This window comes from Antennarius striatus, chromosome 7 (assembly GCF_040054535.1).
Source record: "Antennarius striatus isolate MH-2024 chromosome 7, ASM4005453v1, whole genome shotgun sequence".
In the NCBI taxonomy this organism is placed as follows: Eukaryota; Metazoa; Chordata; class Actinopteri; order Lophiiformes; family Antennariidae; genus Antennarius; species Antennarius striatus.
The window spans coordinates 20,962,941-20,982,683 of NC_090782.1; the positions used below are offsets into that span (position 1 = coordinate 20,962,941).

The window sequence follows — 19,743 nt, forward strand, 5'->3', positions numbered from 1 at the left end:
TCAGAGATACATCAACCCTTGAAATCACAAGGCATGAGGGAAGGTGGATTGGCTTATAATTTAAGAAATGTTCTTTTTTTTAAACTTACTTATAACTGACAGACAAAATGATATACTCAACAGGGAGGCAGGGATGCTTGATTACACAAAGCACTACAGATCGTACGCTCTGAAAGCCTGTTTATTACCAGAGTTCATGACGCCGTTTGCTTATGTAAAACACATCTGTAAAAAGATCAGAAATGGAAAGAAGGGTACGGTTTAACCAATAATATTCTTTACAGGAATGTTGTATTATGTGCCGTAGTTTTGTTTGTTTTTTAATTTTCTGCGTACATCCAGACATGCATGACAAAGGCCTGATTTAATATCTGTAAGTGAAGGTTAAGTACAGATCAACTCTTGCCCTCATAGATATTTCTGTTGAAAATCCAAACTAATGCTCTCTTTCACATCATAAAGTTGACTTGGAGTTATATTTGGGTCTCATCTTCAGCCTTGGGTCGGGATGACACCGGGCAAATCTGCAACATGTCTGCACTCGGTGTACTTTCTTAATGGCTTGTTCCAGACTTGACTGTGACTGTGGGTGACCCACACAGTCAGTTTTTTTTTCTTCAAAAATTTCAGTATGAGCAGAGGCTAAACCAGATTAGTCAGATGAAAATCATTTTTGTTTTAAAAATGACAGAAGTCTCTTGGTAGAGTAGCACAAAGCTTAAAATAGCACAGAAAAATAAATTGTCGCCCCTTGAATGAAATGACATTCTAATTGAAGTTATTAGCCAAAGGAAATTAACAGTTTTCATGGAAATCTGTCAAGTAGTTTGTGCATAATTTATAAAACAAAACAGAATAAAGCTCAGCCTCACAACTCATGGATCCGTTTTGTTTTTTTCCACTCAGACCCACTCCAAGTTTTGATGGTTTCTTAATTGGTATGTGCCCCACATTCCACGCAGCCTCATGGTAATCTGTCAAGTAGTTTATGCACAAAAGCAAGATCGCTCAAAATAATCCTGCATCACAATGTTTGAGAGGGGAAAAAAATAATTCCTGAAACCGACTTTTTATCCAGATCCACTAAAAATTTCAGGTTCTTCTCACATGTCCGGCTCTCAGAACAGATTTCATGCAAATCTGTCACATAGATTTGTGTATTCCTGCTGCCGTAGAAACAAAGAAAGCACAGACCTCCACCGCGGCAGCTCAGGTTCCCAATTACTGTATATCGTTTCCCTTATGAGGCCAGGTTTGACCCGCTCCTAGAACTGGAAATCACTGGTACCAGTTTGTGCTGCACGGCTCTCTCAATCATGAAAGAAACTCGATACTCAAAGTTGTTTAGTTTGCCAGGCTTGAACTTTTCAGAGATGTTCTTTTAATGGGATATCTGTCCTCATACTAGAATGCACTCTGACATTCCAGGATGAAGTCTTCATCTGTCTTTCCTTGTTCTCTGAGTTTGTACACAGACATAACCACAAGGTCACCTTTAAATCATATTACCATTTTTTTTCTCGTGTCTGTTTGAGAGTTCAGCAGAAACTACTCGTAACCCTTTCATTGCTGTGCTCTTTCACTTATGTAATGTGTTTTGAGTTGATCCTTCATCTTTATTTACAGGGATTGTGTGTAAATAGTATGGATACATATCTGAAAGTCCTTTTTTTCTGGCAGTCTTCACCTGCTGCAGATGAAAATACCGTTGTAATAAGCCAAAGCGCTTCAGTGGTTATAATCCTCTTCCTCTTTGTGTTTCATTCTCTCTTTCTGTGATTTTCTGTGTAGCTTTGTGAGCATGTATAGGTCTGTTGATCTGGACAACAATGCAGTAGTCTGTGTCACGTAGGTGATGGTGGGAATAAGGAAGAGGAGGGTTTATGTAACCAGAGATGCTACAATAAAGGCTCTCACCTCAAGAACTAAACCCCATTGTCTTTTGCTATATAAGGAACAATAAAAAGGGGAATGATAATTTCTACATTTATATTCACCGAGGAAGTATATTATATATAAGTGTATTTCATTATGTTGAGAATATGATACGAAGGTTGTGGTATCTCAAATAGATGAAGACAAAAAAAGAAGAAAACATTGTTTTAATCTCACAAATGGAGATTTTGAGGTGAACCATATCATGATTTTGATCATAATTTTGATTAAATGTTCAGTTCTACACCACATAACATCCAAATTAATTCCATCTGACCTACATGTTCATGATAAATACACAGAGATCATTGTCCCTCACATCATAGAAATGTCTTCAGGACATTCTATTCATCCTGTTGAAGGTTTGAAACCAGAGAATAAGGCGACATGCGCCGAGCTGAACCGTTTTTGATGCATCTTGTGACTTTATGGAAAGTGGCAGATGAGACTAGGAGGAAACAGAGGGATGCTTGTAGAATTTTTAAACCTACAGTCCACTAATGTAAGGAATAGAAGAAGAGAAAATTGTCTGGATATTGGTTGATTTGTTCAAGCATCTCCTCTTCCAGTTACATTTGATCAAATTTGCTGGTGACACGAGGAGAGCCCAAATGAGATTTATTTCATCAATGAAAACGCAGTTTGTTGCTCAGTCTTACATGGATTTGTGTGAAAACTGGCAGCATACGTGGAAATGCACAGAGCGACAATGCAAAAGGACTTCCATGAACAATTTATGCATGCTTATGAGGCATACTTTTTTTTAGATCTCTCAGTTGATTCATTGTGAAACAACTGCTCATCAAAGTCTGTGAACCCGACATTTTCAGATTGCCTGATCACTATTTCTTCTCCCCCGCCTCACATACTGCCAATTTACATACATTTATATGAATAGGCAGTGACATTGTACTATATAGTATAATTTAAGCCCTAAAGAAAGAGAAGTTTAATGTGGAATGAAATCACCAGGCCGCTCTAATTCAATTTTTCCAATCTTCAATCTCTTTTAAAGTCACTTCCCGGTATTTGTTTTCTACTATTTTCATTTATGCTTTGTTCTTAATCTTTTTCAATGCAGCAATATTCCTAATGTACAATATGTTTTTGTATTTTTGGATCAGTTGTTTCATCTGTACTCTTAAAACTTTAACAGCAATGCTTGCTGATCTGCTATAACTAAGATTGGGAACATCCAAAGAAATGTAGCTGCTGTACATCTTCGAGCTAATGCTGTTATTATGACTATATCTGCATCTTGATAGCAGATGAGCTTCCAGTATTGCTTTGTAATCTTGTCTAAAACCATGCTATTCTGGTTGTGCAGAATTTAGAAGTCAAAATTTCAGTCCATCTGATTGTATACAAAACACAATAATTATGTTAAAGCGTACAGATAAATGCCATGGTGCAAAAGCATATTCCGTGCAACCTTCAAATGTGACCTCAGTGTGTTGGGTTGATACACACCTGCACCCACCTAAAGCTGTCCACTTGTGATTGGATAAACCAAGAGTATTTTAAATCTGCAGGGATAAAGGCAATCTCTCTCCCTTGTTCACAGTCAAAACAGTCACCAATGCTGAATCAGAAAAAAAAGTTTCAGAACATTATTGAAAGATCTGTGACCGGTTTATTTTTCTTGGACTTGCGATATGATCCACAGCCATAACTGGTCAGATGATGCATCACTCGCTCCATTTTTTCACCACTCTCTGCTGGAGTTGGCAGCTTTGATCAAGAGACATGCCACATGTGTTACTTTAAGGAAGGATAGCAAATTTGTGTAACACATCCCTTCATGGATGTCTCCGAGGGATGCTGCATTCTCACTTGCTGTTTGAAAACCACAAGCCAACACAGAAAATCCCCTAAACGATCCTTCAAGTTATTCAGTTCTGAACACCGGCTTGACGGACTTGACGAAACTTCTGCTGAAGTCTCGTTCCCCGGGTTGTATTCTGGTCAGGAGAGCTGCTCCGTTGGTGGCAAGCCTGATGAGAATGCTGCAGGAAACCGTCGACCTTCTTAGTTTCTCCTTTATCAACTGGATATCTTTACCGGTTCAAGTGTGGCAATCAATTCATTATCTGTGCCTTCATGGTTCTTCACTTCACACCTTGCACAAGCAGTTCTATGTGCACATTAATACACAGTCCATCCAACTGAAGCGATGCTCATGGGAGCATCAAGTAATCTGACATTAGACTCAAGTATTGCCTTGATCTCTGTGGCTATGAGTGCAGCACACACTGTCGTGTGTGCAGTGCCAGCAGGTGCACATTTAACTTCATTTAGGTTTTATGAGGATGAACATTTTAGTGTAAGACAGCTTGTCTTTAACAACCTTAAAAGCCTTTGTTAGAATGCTTTTCATTCTCTAAAACAGACCGGTGTTCATCTTTTGTTTGAGAATGTTTCCTAATTTCCAGCGTGATGCTGCTTGATGTGTTTTTGATAACATTGCCACCGGCTGATCCATAAACCCATTCCCATATGAAGTGCACATCTTTCACGGTGTCAGCAAGCCACAAACATTTTGCTAGTTTGCAGATGAGGAGAACTTTGAGCAGCCAGTGGAAAGATCTGCTTGTGTTTGTCAGTTTCTTCATCATTTCACTTGTAGTTTCCTCATAAAACTGTTCATGCAACTTAACTTCTGAGCAGTGGCTCATGTGCTCCAAGGGAGAATTACCAGACTTCAAAAAGGGTAATACTTTGAAAGTTCTTACTTGTTCCCTCCTGGTTGGTTTGGTTTGTCTGTTTGTTGGAAGGATTATGTGAAGAACACTGGATTGATTTTCAAAAAGCTCGATGAAAGATGGGGTACGCACCAGGAAACAACATAAAACTGAGATGTGGATTAAATTTATGGCTTGGATCCAGAATATTTTTATAATTTTCCTCAACATTGTCCTGAATTAGACCAAATCTGAACTATATGGATCTAGATTGTTGGGTTTTGCAGAGGCACGTGTTCCACTGCTGGCATTCTAGATTAAATTTAAAATTCTTATAGTTTATTTTATTTTGAGACATTAATCTGTTGATCCCCCCTGGGTCAATACTGCTGGGCTTTCTTATTTTAAAAACAGTAATATAAATTAGTATTAGTAATATTAGTAATATAAATACAGGCAATTTAATTCCATGTATTTTCAAGTGTTCATTTTTGTTTGACTATTTGATTATTTGTATGGGAATATGAAATATGACAATGACATGAATCATTGACTGATTTGAAACCACCGTCACACATTCTGGGTCGTTTGTGTTCCATGATGTCTCATATTACTACGAGTGTTTTCTTCTCGTTCCCTTTACAAACTCGTGAAATCCATTTTCAATCCATTTCACTGGCAAGAATTTCGTGAGATGGCTCAGAATCATGAGTGACTCACAACCGAAGCCGTCGTCAGGGCAGACGAGCTCACAGCTCTGCCTCCTCTGATGTTCTTCTTCTGAGATGCTGAATTTTTCTCCATCACCATCTCTGTCCATCTGCCTTTAGGGTAATAACACTTCTATTCATTACACAGAGCCCTTTGTGTGAAAATCTGTCAAATCTTTCTCTTTCCTTCTTCCTCCTTCCTTCCTGCCTTCCTTTCTTCCTTCCTTCGTTCTTTCCTTCGTTCTTTCTCTTTCTTTCCTTCCTTCCTTTCTGTAAGATGGAATATACTCGGTGTATTGATGTGCGTTTACCTTCTTGCTGCAGACACACTTTGAATTGTTTGCTTTGGGGTTTATTTGATTCAGCTGACCTTTGAGCAGGGTGTATTTTCTCCTCATCAACGCCAGTGAAGCTGTTTGCCTTTCCAAATTGGCAAAAAAAAAAAATTCTTGGCCCGCACTCAATAATTGCCTGCTGCACTAAAGGTCACGACATCATCAGCAACATTACCACAAATCCTGGCTAAACAAAAAAATAAATAATAAATCTGACAACCTGTTACTGAGCCTGCCTGCCTGTCGTCACAACAACCGGCAGCCAATCCTGAACAGAGGGGGTGTGGCCCTACCCTCACTGCGTGCCTGCCCACAAGTCTATGTGTATATTCTGAATGAAACGGCAAGTGAAGCATTTGCCTGTGTGCTGGGCTGTGCTGCGCTCGCCGCTCTGACTGTGCAAGAGAGGGAAAATCTGACTTGAGGCTCAGCATCAGTGGGAGTCACTTTGTGCCACACCAGGAGTGCCTATGGGAGAGGTGGGGGGATGTTTGCACAGATGGAGGGGAGAGCACGGCAGGAGGAGGCAGAGAGCAGTTTTTAGCCTTTCTGAATCTTTCATGAGGGAGATCCTTGAACATCAAGTTGCCTGGATGGACTAAAAGAAAGAGTTGGTACTGAGGTTGCATTTAGCTGTGACAGAAACTGAGGGACACGGAAGAAATTGAGCGGCGGGGCGTGGATTCGACAGCCACAAACAGCAGGAGGGAGATGGGAGAAAAGGAGTGTTGAGAGGAGGATTTTTTTTTTTCTCCTTGGAGGAGCTGTATGTGACCCTGCTGCTGCTGAAACTCCCCTGAAGCGAAGTGCATGAGCCAGAGGAAAGGGAGAAGGCACGACTGCTCGCAGGCTAATCCCCAAGCCAGTGAAGAACAAGGAAAAGAAGGAAGGATAAAAAGCACAGAGGTTAGACGAATTCACAAGGGTATGTGTGAGACGAATTCTTGGGTGTGAGTTTGTCTTGTTCTGACATCATCTCAACCCAGTGTAAACTTCTTAACGTGTGGATAAGGCAAGAAGAGGACAAAATCATCTTAATGTGATCAGCTGATCTGTAAAAGACAAGGACCAGATTTGAAAGGGGGGGGTTCGACCCATCCTGCAGGGATGTCGTCCAACGAGCTGAGTGTTGAGATGGACTCCTGCATCCGGACATTCAAGGAGCACATGCACCTGGAGCTGGAGCCTCCCAAAATCCCAGGTGTGGTGGGAGGAAAGAGGGGCGCCACGTCGCCCAAATTGTCCCCGAGGAGCTCCCCTCGTCTCTTCCGCAAGTTAATGGTTAACAAGAGCATCCGACAGAGGCGACGCTTCACTGTAGCCCATACCTGGTAAGACCAGGGGATCATTTGAAAAAAAATCATAAAAAATTAAAGGAGTGGAGGGAGAGGGGAAAAACAGGGAGGATGAGAGGGGGTGGGAGGAAAGGTGCAGGGGGTTGAGGGATGTGGGGAGGATTAGAGGAGCGAGAGATGAGATAAGAGCAGGATGTGGAAAGACGTCACTCCTTGAGAGAAAACAAGAGTTTTGGGAAACTGAAAATGTAGAATAGGGCTTCTGTCTGGTGATTTGTCACTGGGTTGGAGTATTATATAATTCAATAAAAAAAACATTTAGCAGAGTCCCCTGTCCTCCATTTTGAAGTTATATATCTCTGCCCAATACCTGTATATTGTGTATGTGTGTGTGTGTGTGTGTGTGTGTGTGTGTGTGCCTGTGAGAGAGAATTCATTCATCTCTGTCTCTACTTCCATTAACATTAACAATTCGGAGCATCTCCTAGAATAACCTCAGAAATTTACTGGAATAACTTTCTCCATCTAACAAGATTATCTCACATTCTGTAAACATTCTGTAAATCACAGTAATGTTCCTCATTCTGAATGTTAGCATAATTTGTGCCCCACCCCCCCGCCCCCCTCTCATAAGATCTTCGAGCATACCTATTTATTTTTGCATCAGTTGGGTACAGTGAAGGACAGGTTTGATGTGTTATGCAATGTATTGATTTGAAGCCATGGAAAAGAGCAGCTGAGATTTGACTACAAAAGCTCAAGGTGACTCTTCCCTCATTGAAAGAGATCCTGCTGTATATTTCTGAAGACTAGGCTGTGATGACCTGATGCGCTTTGTTTTCACCCACGGGTTTAAGGTGAAATCCTCCGTCTACAAAAGATTAAAACGTGAGCGTAAACCCGTACACATCCGTGATTTATTCAGACGGCTGGTGAAAAAAAAGATAAGGTGGCCTTTCACTGCTTTCACGGTTGAGGGGGGGGGGGGGAGGATTCTCCTCTTGGAAGAAGGAGGGAAAGGAAACAAGTGGAGATGTGAATCTGTTCCTGTGTGTTATGTCTAAATGCTGTGTGAACATCTGTATGTACATATTTATCAGCGGCGTTATGGACACACATGTATCTGAATGTCATGACTCTTTTCTCTGTGTATGACTGGTGCTTCCCCCCCCCCCTCCCTCCCAGAGAAGCAGTCAGACTGGAGACTCATGTCTGTTTATCTCGCCTCTCTCTCATGTTATAGCCTATTTCTGAGCAGAGAGAGACAGAGATTGGTGGGGGTTGGGTAGATCCAGGGAGAAATGTGAGAAGGGAAAAAAAAGACGGACAGAATGATTTCATTTAGAAACCGTTTAAGATGTCAACTGTCACAGTCGAGTCCACTTTATGGGCTCGATCCAACGACACAACAGCACCGACTACGGCCGTTGACTGCCAGACCAGGCAATTAACAGCCATGTTCCCCCATAAAGTGCCCTTGAAAAATGACAGTAGGGCGTAACTGCTCACTCATTGCAATTCTTAAGGAGTGGCAGGTAAAGCGCTGGAAATGGAAATGGGAAAAAAAATAGCTCAACAGACAGCAAGAAAGAGCCCAAAGGGAAAAATTAGCAGTCGTTTCCACAGGAGGAGGAAATTATGGGGATAATAATACTTGCCAAGCGCTGACAGGTGTTTTTAACTTTCATTCTTATTTTCATCATACAAAATATGTATTAGCTTACATGTAATGTAAGTGGTGGTATCGCTGCAACCTTTGCTTTATCACGTGTCATTATTTACGCCGCATTCAACCCCAAAATATCATAATGCCATCCGCTATATAAATGACTTACCTGGGAATCCTTCAGGGTATTACACAAGAACTCTGTCTGGCCTTTTTGTCTCCCTGCCTGGTCTAGATATGAGAAAATAAATAAAAAAATAAACCCAGGATGATGAATTGGAAAAACCTTGCAGCTAGGGGCTGTCTACTACTGGATAAAGGAGGTAATAATTACGTAATCATGTTTATTCCTAGTAAATATAAAACACTGTCGCAGATTAGTCAGATATGTCACTGGAATTAGCTTTCATTATATGTACTAATTTGCATTTGTTCAAATTAAGCATTTAATACACAGATGCATGACTGTGACTTTATCACATGACATCATATTTAATCATTGACATACAGGGAACAGATGTATTATTAGATTTAATATCTCCTGATCATCTGAAAGCTGAGGCATCGCACACACGCACACACACACACACACACACACACACACACACACACTTCCCTTCTTTTCTATTCATGTGCTTCTCTTCAAGGCCTGAGCTCTTATTTAATGCGATACTGTGAAGAGTTGTAAGAGGAAATCTCTCGCCGATGTTGATTCCAAAACACGCGACAAATTTCGTAACTATTTGGTGAAAGTTAACAACTATGATCAGTTATGAATTCCATGTTTAATGGCATCCGTGGACCTTTGATGTGAACTAGTGGCTGGTGAACTCCTGACCCACTTGCACTCAACAATGACTCCTCTGTTTGAGCCACGAACTCGTCTGTCATTCAAAGCCTTTTCTTTTGTCTGCTTGTCTTGAAGTTTCACTCTTCCCTTTAACTTCTTTCTCTTTATTTCCCATGTCCTTCATTGTTTCCTGTTCAGGCATCACTGTCTCTTCCTATCTGTGTGTTTCTATTTGGCAGTTCTTTCTTTTTTACCTCCAAAGCAGCACATGATGTAAATGTTTGATGGCTAGCTGAAGCGTATGACTGCCCTGTTTTCCACTCACTCTAAAAGAACATTAAGGAGGGATTGGTGGAGATGGGAGGGATGTGAAGAAGAAGAAAAAAAACGACAAGGGAATAGGAAGAAGGGAAAGAAGGGAATAAATCCGCCTCTATTCCTCGACTCAATTTTTTATGTTAAATAATATGCTAAATATCATCCAACACCTACATCACACCTACATATCTGTGAAAAATACAACACTTCAGGATGGTCTCATGTCCTGCCACACACACACACACACACACACACACACACACACACACACACACACACACAACACCAGCGCTCCCTTTAATTGTGTTAAGCTTGGCTTCTTCCTGTGTGTTGACATCCATCAGATGCTTTTCCCATGGGATGAAGAGATGCTGCAGAATGCTAGATGGATGGATAAAAGGGTGGAGCAAAGGAAATGCAAACGTGTATACGCTGAAGGAGGGAGCCGGACAAACAGAAAAAAAACAAAACTGAACAGAACTCATTTACCAAGGGGGAATCAGCCCCTGCAAAACAACCAAAGTTTGCAATAGACAGATGGTTATTTACCTTAGCTTAAATGTCAGGCTAAAAATCCCTCGCCAGTCTGTCCAGCTCTCCATCTGTCATTGATTCGATTCTTTCTCCACTCGCTTCTGTGACTCAACCAAAATCATCTTATCATGGTTGTCAGGGATGGCGTGACGTGATTATTGCTACTGCTGTTGTGTTTGTATACCAGCTGCTTACTTGAGTCAGCGACAGGGAAACAAAAGACAGTTTCAATCAGTTTACTGAACAAACTGATTGAAAACATACCGTGAAAGTATATCTTTTTCAGAAATGTTATCCAACTCTGTGGTTATGTTGGAAACTGTCACCATAACTTGCTCCATAACTGCTTTCTGTACCATTTTATGTCCACATAACTACCAGACTTTGGGGTTTCTGTGAGTGGATCTGCAGAATTGAATCTCTATGTGACCTTATAAAAGAAAGTGTTCTGACCTGAAGTATATTGATTAAATTATCCATGCTGGAATGTCTGACAGATAGGTAAATTGATAGCGTTTTATATCCAAAGGTCAAAAGTCATCATCACTGTGACGATCTGCACATCTGATACTTTACTGGTGAAATGAATTCTGGCGCAGTGAAACTGTAATGATCCCATTATTTTCATATATGTAAATTTCAAACATCACTTTCAAAAAAGTGACAAAAAGTCAAAAGGTACAAGAAGCTCTGACATCACATGCCATATACGAAAACTAGAGCCTGTGATTTGTCAAAATGGTGCATACCAGGATATGAAATGCCTGGAGTGAGGGAATGATAGAAAACGTTAAGTCAGACATGAATTGTTGGAGTTCTAAATCTATCAGGATATCTATTGTTGTTGTTGAGTTATGAACAATGTTTATTGGAACCGAGCTGTAATCTTAAATCTCCCGGTTGGGCATGGAGCATGCAAAGAGTCATCCAGGTTTCTATTTACCTCGCATGTAGTTATATCTTAAACAAACGTCTGGAGCGGGGCCAGGTCCAACTGTGCTCAGGTCTGTATTACATATTATTTGACATTTAGGAGGTATGCGCACCGTCTGGCTGGTGAGCTTTAATGCCTGTAATGTCTGAAGAATCATAAATCCAGAACTAAATCACTTTTCTTGCACTGGAATTCCTTCATGTTGAGAGAAATGCCTCCCAGATAAGAATAAAAAAATTAATATTTAATTGATATTTCAATGACAAAGCCCTGGTTTATTGGATTAATGGTTCATCTTTGTCTTAAATTGTCTTTTTAATATTGCCCATAGTTCCTCAGCTGTTTTACCAAGCATAAATCCAGACTTGTTGAGTCACTGATAAATTTGGTGATGTGGCCGATGATTCAGAGATCTGGAACCAGGCCACCTTCTCCTCATCCCCCTTCTTTGTATTCTCCACATAAGCATCACCCATCTCTCCTACCCATCTCCTCTTCCTGAACCGACCAAGCAGAAACCATCACGGATGGGTGAAGGAGTCCGACAGCGCATCAGCCGTGTATGTGTGCGTGCCTCGTGTGGTTATCTTCACCGAGATTGGGATTCAAGGGATGAAAACATGGGGCAAGTTACGGGTGACATGTTTCACACTCTCTTACATACTAATGGGGCATCAGCTCACATGGCTTGTTAACTTCGCAACTGCTCATTAATTACATAATTCTCCCTAGCTGTAGGTTTTAATCTACATCCTGTCATAAATAAGCAGCATCAGTTATGTACAATTTCTAAATTAGGAGAAATATTTACAAGAAACAATATCACCATCTTAATGCGTGTCAACAACTTGACTGCTTAATTGGCTTCAGCAGGCTTTAGGTTTTTATGCATGAAGTAGTAAAAGGCTGATGGGAAGGTAAGTGCGTATTCCCCTGGGATGTCCACATGGTTGCTGTAAAGAATGTACTGTACCATGTTCTTGCACTGCTGTCAGTTTGAATTTGCTTCACCAGATGTATGCTGTAGCTTGTCACCCCACTACTGCCCTTGCTGTGCATTGCTGTACTTGGTCTACCAAAGAAAAAGTCTATTTTTAATTGATCACAGTCTCTGCATTTAAGTATCTGGACGTTCCATCATGCAGCACCCAAAGAACAAGACCTGTTTTAAGTCAGTGGATGAAGATATAACATCACCTACTTGATATGTTTTCCTAATTGGAGCAGGGGGACCATGCAAACACAGCTTCCACAGGGGAGGGACCTGTTGGCTGTGCTTTAACCTCATGACTTTTTGACATTGAAACACTTCACTGACCGAGAGATAAGCCTTAAGATCAAACCGATCCTTTTGACCCTGCTGCGCCTTGACAGCATCACTTTGAATACATGGTTTCATTTGTTTTTAAACCAGCTGTAGTATAAACACTCACCAGGTTACGTCATGAAGAATTTGCAAGCGAGAGTCAAGGTGGTCTTTTGTTTTTTCCTCATTAAGGATGTCGGGATATAAGGAACACTTTAAAACCACGTTTTCTCTATATATTCCAAATATGTTTGGAACATTAGAGTGACGTCCTACTAACACAACATCTACACCCTTATATCGAGCTTTTTACTTTCTAAAACATTGTCATTAATACTGAATAGAAACAGATTAATTAGAACTCCTCAATAAATATCAATCAAGCTGCATCCACAAGATAAGCAGCTAAGAATTGCTTGAGGTTTCAACAGCAATAACCTAAAAAATATAGAAGACATCTTTACTCCATTAAAATAAAGGATGTAGTCCTCGGGCTGCACGTTTGATTTTCTGAACTAGCATTGGATTCTGGTAAACTCGTCTGTAAATGTGATGAGTTGCAGAATGTAGTGAATTATAACAATACAATTACTTTTATCACAAACTTTATCCGAGAAATCGGCTTCTCACGTCAGCCTCATTTATGCTCATTTCTATACATGTACATTGACAGACGATTGGTAAATGTGAAACAGCGATTAGCGTACGTGTATTGGATTTAAAAGGCTCCATCAATCAGCATTTGTTGTTGGCATTCATCCTTGGGGGCTCTAGAATACATGTGGCCTTTGGTGCCAGTGTTTAGGAAACATTGGAAAATCCATTACTCTCCATTACCTTCATCGCTTGTCTCCATTTCTCTACCTCCATTTCTTCGTTTCCCTCCTCCTCAACCTCTGCCCCGTCCCTCTTGCCATCTAGCCTTGACGATAATGTGACATTTGTAGTGAAATCTGGGATGCTGCCCTGCCTCCCTTTTATTTTTTCTTTAATTCCCAGCCGTTTCTGTTTTTTTTTTTTTTTTGCTCCACACAAATCAATGCTGCTGCTTTTTAAAATGTTAGAACGAGGGGTGGCAAATTGAACCTCTTTGATATTTGTCAGCTTTATTTCTCGGCACTTGTTTCGGTAGGGGCGGCAGCACTTTTGGTTATAATAATTTGATTCCTTTCATGGAGACACATGACATTTCTTGTTAGATTGAATGTGGGGAAACAAAGAGAAGCAGCGAGAGAGAATGACAGAAAAAGAATGAGAGCAATTACTTTCCAGTAATTCCATTTCGGTTTCGGTGGTAGGGAATGTGCTGCTTGGAAGGACCGTGAATCTATTCATTCTGGGCTTCTTATTGCAGATACGACTGAACAAGCATGCGTGTGTTTATGACATGTGTATGCTTCTTAAACTCCCCTTAGAGGGAACACAGCTGTGTCATTAACATATTACTCATTACTCCATGTGTCTTTGCCTTTGTGTATGTTTGCATGTATGCGACCGACCAGCTGTATTGACTTTTCGGCCCATTCAGAGGAGCACAAGCGTTCATTAGTATCACTGTTTCGTAAAGTACGTATAAAGCAGCAGAACATTTCTTCTCAGCCTCTCTGCTTTTCGGAAGGCGTATTCCCTCCACTTGATTGTTGTCCTATTGTTTTCCAGCGGGCAACAATGTGGAGAACTACATTGTGCATTGTTCACAAATCCATTGTTTCTCCAATTCAAAAGATGAGCACAGTTTAGTTTCACCTTCAAAAAAACGAACGAATCTTATCTAAGTTTACACTTCACTTAGTTTCATTCAGGCAGATGCAGCACGAATCACCGAGACTCACCAAGAAGTCACATGTCCTTTTCATTTGTGGTATTTAATTCAAAAAATAGAGATACACTCGAGGCAAATTGAACTTAGAACATTTGATAATGTGATTAAACACGACAAACAGTAAAAAACATTCTGCTGAATAGGAATGCAATGTACAGAAGAATTTGATTAGAAACAGATAAAATTGAATCATATACTGAATGAGAAAAGTAGGATTTTAGTCTGTTTAACTTGCCATTGTGCTTTTTCAGAAATGTCAATTACAGGCCTTGGAAACTTGTCCTCTACATGATTTTGTTTCAGTGAGTGGACGAAATCTGGAGGTGAGACAGGAACCAGCTGTTTTTCTTTAACTTTTAGCTAAAGCTGTGTCTCTCTTTTTTGGAGAAAATCCAGTAAAAGTGTATTTTGTAATCAGAGTTTCTGCAGATTTGTTAGTTGTGGCAAAGCTGGTCAGTCGAGATCTGTGATAAGACCCGGAGCACACTTTGGAGTTGTCTTTCTTCTTGTGGTCGGACACTGGATTTGGAATTGGATTTTTTTTCAGATTGCAGAAATAGAACTGATCACATGGAAAATATTCAATGTATGCACTTTATTTTCATTTCAATATATATATCATAGAAAAGGAAAATATTGTACAGCTTCACACATTATCTAATTTTAATGGTCATTAGGGTTGTTTTCAGTGTCTTAAGTGCTGGTGTGGCTTCACACACAGCAAACCGGTCGGATTTTAGGAATGTGTGTCGACGTTTTAGCTCCAGATTCTGTGATTTGATGTTTGTACAGTAAGTCCATCTGCGCCTGTGGTTTGTGTGTGTGTGTGTGTGTGTGTGTGTGTGTGTGTGTGTGTGTGAGCTGGTGTGCACACAGCCCCTGTCTCCTTGACTCATTGTCACCACAGGCCCATGGGGAAACCACCACCCACACACTTTGATATGCAGTGTGAGATGAAGTGTGTGTGTGTGTGCGCGATGTGTTGGTGCTGATGTGAATAGCATCGGACCTGTAGAGAGGCTGAATGGTTTAGTGTTTGTTGGTACTCAGGAATAATAGGATTTGTGTGTGTGTGTGTGTGTGTGTGTGTGTGTGTGTGTGTGTGTGTGTGTGTGTGTGTGTGTGTGTGTGTGTGTGGAGTCACAGTTAAACCCTGAAGATTATAAGGAGGAAAAAGAGGAAATGATGGATGTACTGGGTTTTGTACATTATTATTGGGATCTTTTTCAAACAATCAGATTATTTCCTTCATGCTTGTACTTGTTTACCCTCTTTACCAGGTACAGCAGAATATTTCAGTGTAATAGTGAAATACTATTTATACATGCATGGAATACTTTTGACAGATGTTGGGATGATGGGACATTAGACCACAATTTTAGTTTTCATCGAATTTATTTTTACAGGTTATTGGCACTCTGACAAAATCTTTCAATTGAGAGATTGTGAAAGAACACCAAAAAAAAAAACAAAACTCTGATCACTTGCTCGCTTTCTTCTAAACATTTCACCAATATGAAAAGAAATAGCATGTAATACCCGGACACGGACAATTCATGGTATTCCATCACTGGAATTGGATTTGGTGCAAGATCATAATCCAGGTCTGAGAGATTATTTGGAGGGGGATGAAAATTTACTGGGTCACAGTAATGAAAAGGGGAACAGACATGTCCTTGCTATCAGTATGCAGATGAGAAAACAGAAAGTCAGATTCATCCCTGAGACTTGACAACACATATATCTGCATGAAAACAGATTCGGATCATCCGTTCGGGTGTCTAGGGTGTGGAATTAAGTGGGATTACCGAATCAAACACGCAAATCAAACCTATGACTTCCATATCGGATCGGTCGAGGCCAGGGTTAACGACGACCGCCATCGGTGCTCTTGACCTACAGGTGCCAGTGGAAATTGGACTACTCTTGGTTGAAGGAGAGGAGGAAAGTGTGTTTGTAAGAAGACAGAGAAGAGGAACGCCAAGAGTAAAGGACTCAGAGTAGGGACGTTTAATATTGGTGCTATGACAGGAAAAGGTAGAGAGTTGGTTGATACGATGCAGAGGAGGAAGGTAGACATACTGTGTGTCCAGGAGACCAGGTGGAAAGGTAGCAAGACTAGAAGTTTAGGAGCAGGGTTCAAGTTGTTCTATCATGGTGTAGATGGGAAAAGAAATGGAGTAGGAGTTATCTTGAAGGAGGAGTTTGTTAGGAATGTCCTGGAGGTAAAAAGAGTGTCGGATTCAGATTCAGTGATGAGTCTGAAGCTAGAAATTGAAGTTGTGATGGTCAATGTTGTTAGTGGGTATGCTCCACAGGTAGGATGTGAGCTGGAGGAGAAGGAGAAATCCTGGATGGACTTTGATGAAGTGATGCAGAGCATACCTAGAAGGGAGAGAGTTGTCATTGGTGCAGACTTCAATGTACATGTTGATGCAGGTAACAGAGGTGATGAGGAGGTGATGGGCAGGTTTGGTATCCAGGAGAGGAACGCAGAAGGACAGATGGTGGTTGACTTTGCAAAAAGGATGGAGATGGCTATAGTAGCAAAGATCAGTCAGGATGAAGTGAGGAGGGCATTGAAGAGGATGAAGAATGGAAAGGCAGTTGGTCCTGATGATATACCTGTAGAGATTTGGAAGTGTCCAGGAGAGGTGGCAGTAGAGTTTCTGACTGGGTCCTTCAACAGGATCTTAGATAGTGAGAAGATGCCTGAGGAATGGAGAAGTGTTCCGGTGCCCATTTTTAAGAACAAGGGAGACATGCAGAGTTGTGGAAACTACAGAGGCCTAAAGCTGATGAGCCACACAATGAAGTTATGGGAATGAGTAGTGGAAGCTAGACTAAGGGCAGAAGTGAGCATTTGTGAGCAGTAGTATGGTTTCATGCCAAAAAAGAGTACTACAGATGCAGTATTTGATTTGAGGATGTTGATGGAGACAGAGCTGGAGGTAGCAGAGATGAAAATGCTGAGGTTCTCTCTGGGAGTGACCAGGAAGGATAGGATCAGGAATGAGTCCATCAGAGGGACAGCACATGTTAGAGGTTTTGGAGATAAAGCCAGAGAGACCAGACTGAGATGGTTTGGACATGTCCACAGGAGAGATAGTGAATATATTGGTAGAAGGATGCTGAGTTTTGAACTGCCAGGCAGGAGGCCTAGACCAAAGAGGTTTATGGATGTAGTGAAAGAGGACATGAAGGTAGTTGGTGTGAGACAAGAGGATGCAGAAGACAGGGTTAGATGGAGGCAATTGATTTGCTGTGGCGACCCCTGAATGGAAAAGCCGAAAGGAAAAGAAAAAGACCGAACTTCTCAAGAGGCAGATCCAAAGTAAAATGCTAATTTCTCTTGAGTTTATACAGCCTTAATATATTCATCCCCAGCTTAACACACCTTTGTTTGATTTGTAAACGCCAACATTAAAACAAATGTACTTTTTTTTTTCACAGCTTCATATTTGCTTTAAAAACTGAAGTGCTGAAGTGATGACTCACAGGCATACAGAAGAGATGGCACTAGAAAAACATGAGACTCTTCTCGTACATTGAGTTTTGTAGAAAGGTGAAATCCACTGTGGTGTGCAGAGCACTCTGTAGCATTGAGTGCTTATTCCTCTGAGTTAAACACTTGCTTTTGTATGACTGTATGACTTCATGCTTCTGTAGTGTATGCCACCCATCTGTTGATGCTGATCCTTTTATTCCTTTTGTTTAAAATTAAGATGATTCACATTTTGAACATGGTGTGTTATAAATATATATAATTTTCCCAACGCTCCCCCTACACGCAAACTCTCAAGACCTGCATAGCTTTTTAAATTCTTGTAGAATACTTTTAATTTCAATGGTTTTCAACTAGTCTTCTAGTTGAAAACCATTGAAAGATTTGTTCCACACTTGCAGAAATTCAGTTCATTTTCAACACAGATGTGATGTGCTGTAATGCCACGACACTTTGGATAGCTTTGTGACATGCAATGTACAAACCTCCAGGTCAGACATGGGCAGTCGGTAACCATTGTCTGGTCATACAAAAAATTACGGATGAAAAAGTTTGTGGGAAAAGTTCATCTAGCACAAAAAAATCCCAATAATCTTAAATAACTATCATAATTTTTGGGTAATAGTTATGCCTTAACTATTACCTTCATGAGAATTGTCTTTGCTCTGTTCTTTGTTCGTTTCATGGCACATTTCTGTATGTAATGTCAACAGTTATGAAGTTTGATCCAGCCTTATGAGAAGAGTATCATGCTCTATCTTCAGGATATATTAGTCTTAAACATTCATCTTAGCTTATTTGTTAATTTAGTAAGGATTTGCTTCTCATTATAAATCAGGATGGTGTAGATGGTGTTCATCGATGTTGGAATGTTGGCAGTGAAGTAATGTCGCCACATTCACATTCAAAAAATCTGTCCTTCTTCATCTGGCCTACTCTACAGTTTTAAAGTGTCCCACGTCACATTTAGTGCATTGTAGGGTTTTTCCTTCTGGGACACCCTTTTTTTCAGTCCCAACAGTCACATAAATGGTGTGGTATTTTGATCATTTTAAACATAGATCTTGTGAAGGACCTTGTGTGTCTTCTCATGCTCCATAGCCCAACGACTGATTTTAACAGCGTTACGAACGGTTATGCCATTCATTGTACGGTGAAGGCCTAAAATGAACATGAATAGACAACATTTATCCACATCTAGTCTAAAATTTGCAGCGGTTTATATTCTATCTTTCCCTCATGCTTTTATTCCACCTGAGTTCTCCCCTCTGTCCAGCCGCCACCCGTGATTTAGTCTCAGTTTGCATTCAGTCCTTTTCTGTTCATTATCCCAGTGCTCCAGCAGCTTTTGTTTAGTTAGTGTCACATTGATTTATACACACTAACTGAGAGAGGGTTTTCATACGCTCCTCAGAAGTCCTTAATGAGCCTGGTGCCCTACACCCAGAATGGGAGACTGCTGTTCCAACCAGTACTTCTGACGCCCCTTAAAGAGCCACTGTTGATGCTGTTGGGGTTTTTTTTTTCTGCCTCATCTACTATGAAAATAAGATGGGATGTGTAGCCATATGTTTGCTGAAACACCCTCATCCACTGTGGGGAAAAAAGGAGCACAAGTTATTCATTGCATTTGTAACTTTGTACAGCGGAACATCAAATAAATAAAGGATATGATGATTTTATTTATTTATTTTTTTAAATCTCATAGCTTTATTAGTGAACCGATCACCAAAAATGTTATGTTTTAAAAAAAATAAAAAAATCCCTTTAATGTTTGATAAGTGGACTTCAACACAACCTGTAAGGGGTTTGTCAGTCAACTGTAATGCTTGAAGGAAACATCATAAATCGGTTACATGAGAGGAAAACATTCCAGGGCGGCAGTGGAAACACACAGTTATATACAGATAAA

General features: G+C 40.5%; 1 protein-coding gene across 1 annotated transcript in view; it reads left to right on the forward strand.

Moving 5' to 3' along the window:
* Positions 1 to 6,423: 6,423 nt before the first annotated feature.
* The window catches only part of pde4ba (phosphodiesterase 4B, cAMP-specific a), a 100,313-nt gene continuing 86,993 nt past the window's right edge, over positions 6,424 to 19,743 (forward strand). The window contains exon 1 of the mRNA XM_068319364.1: positions 6,424 to 6,992. Within this exon, the coding sequence (XP_068175465.1) occupies positions 6,769 to 6,992 (224 nt within the window). The 5' untranslated portion in view covers positions 6,424 to 6,768. The remainder of the gene's footprint in view (positions 6,993 to 19,743) is intronic.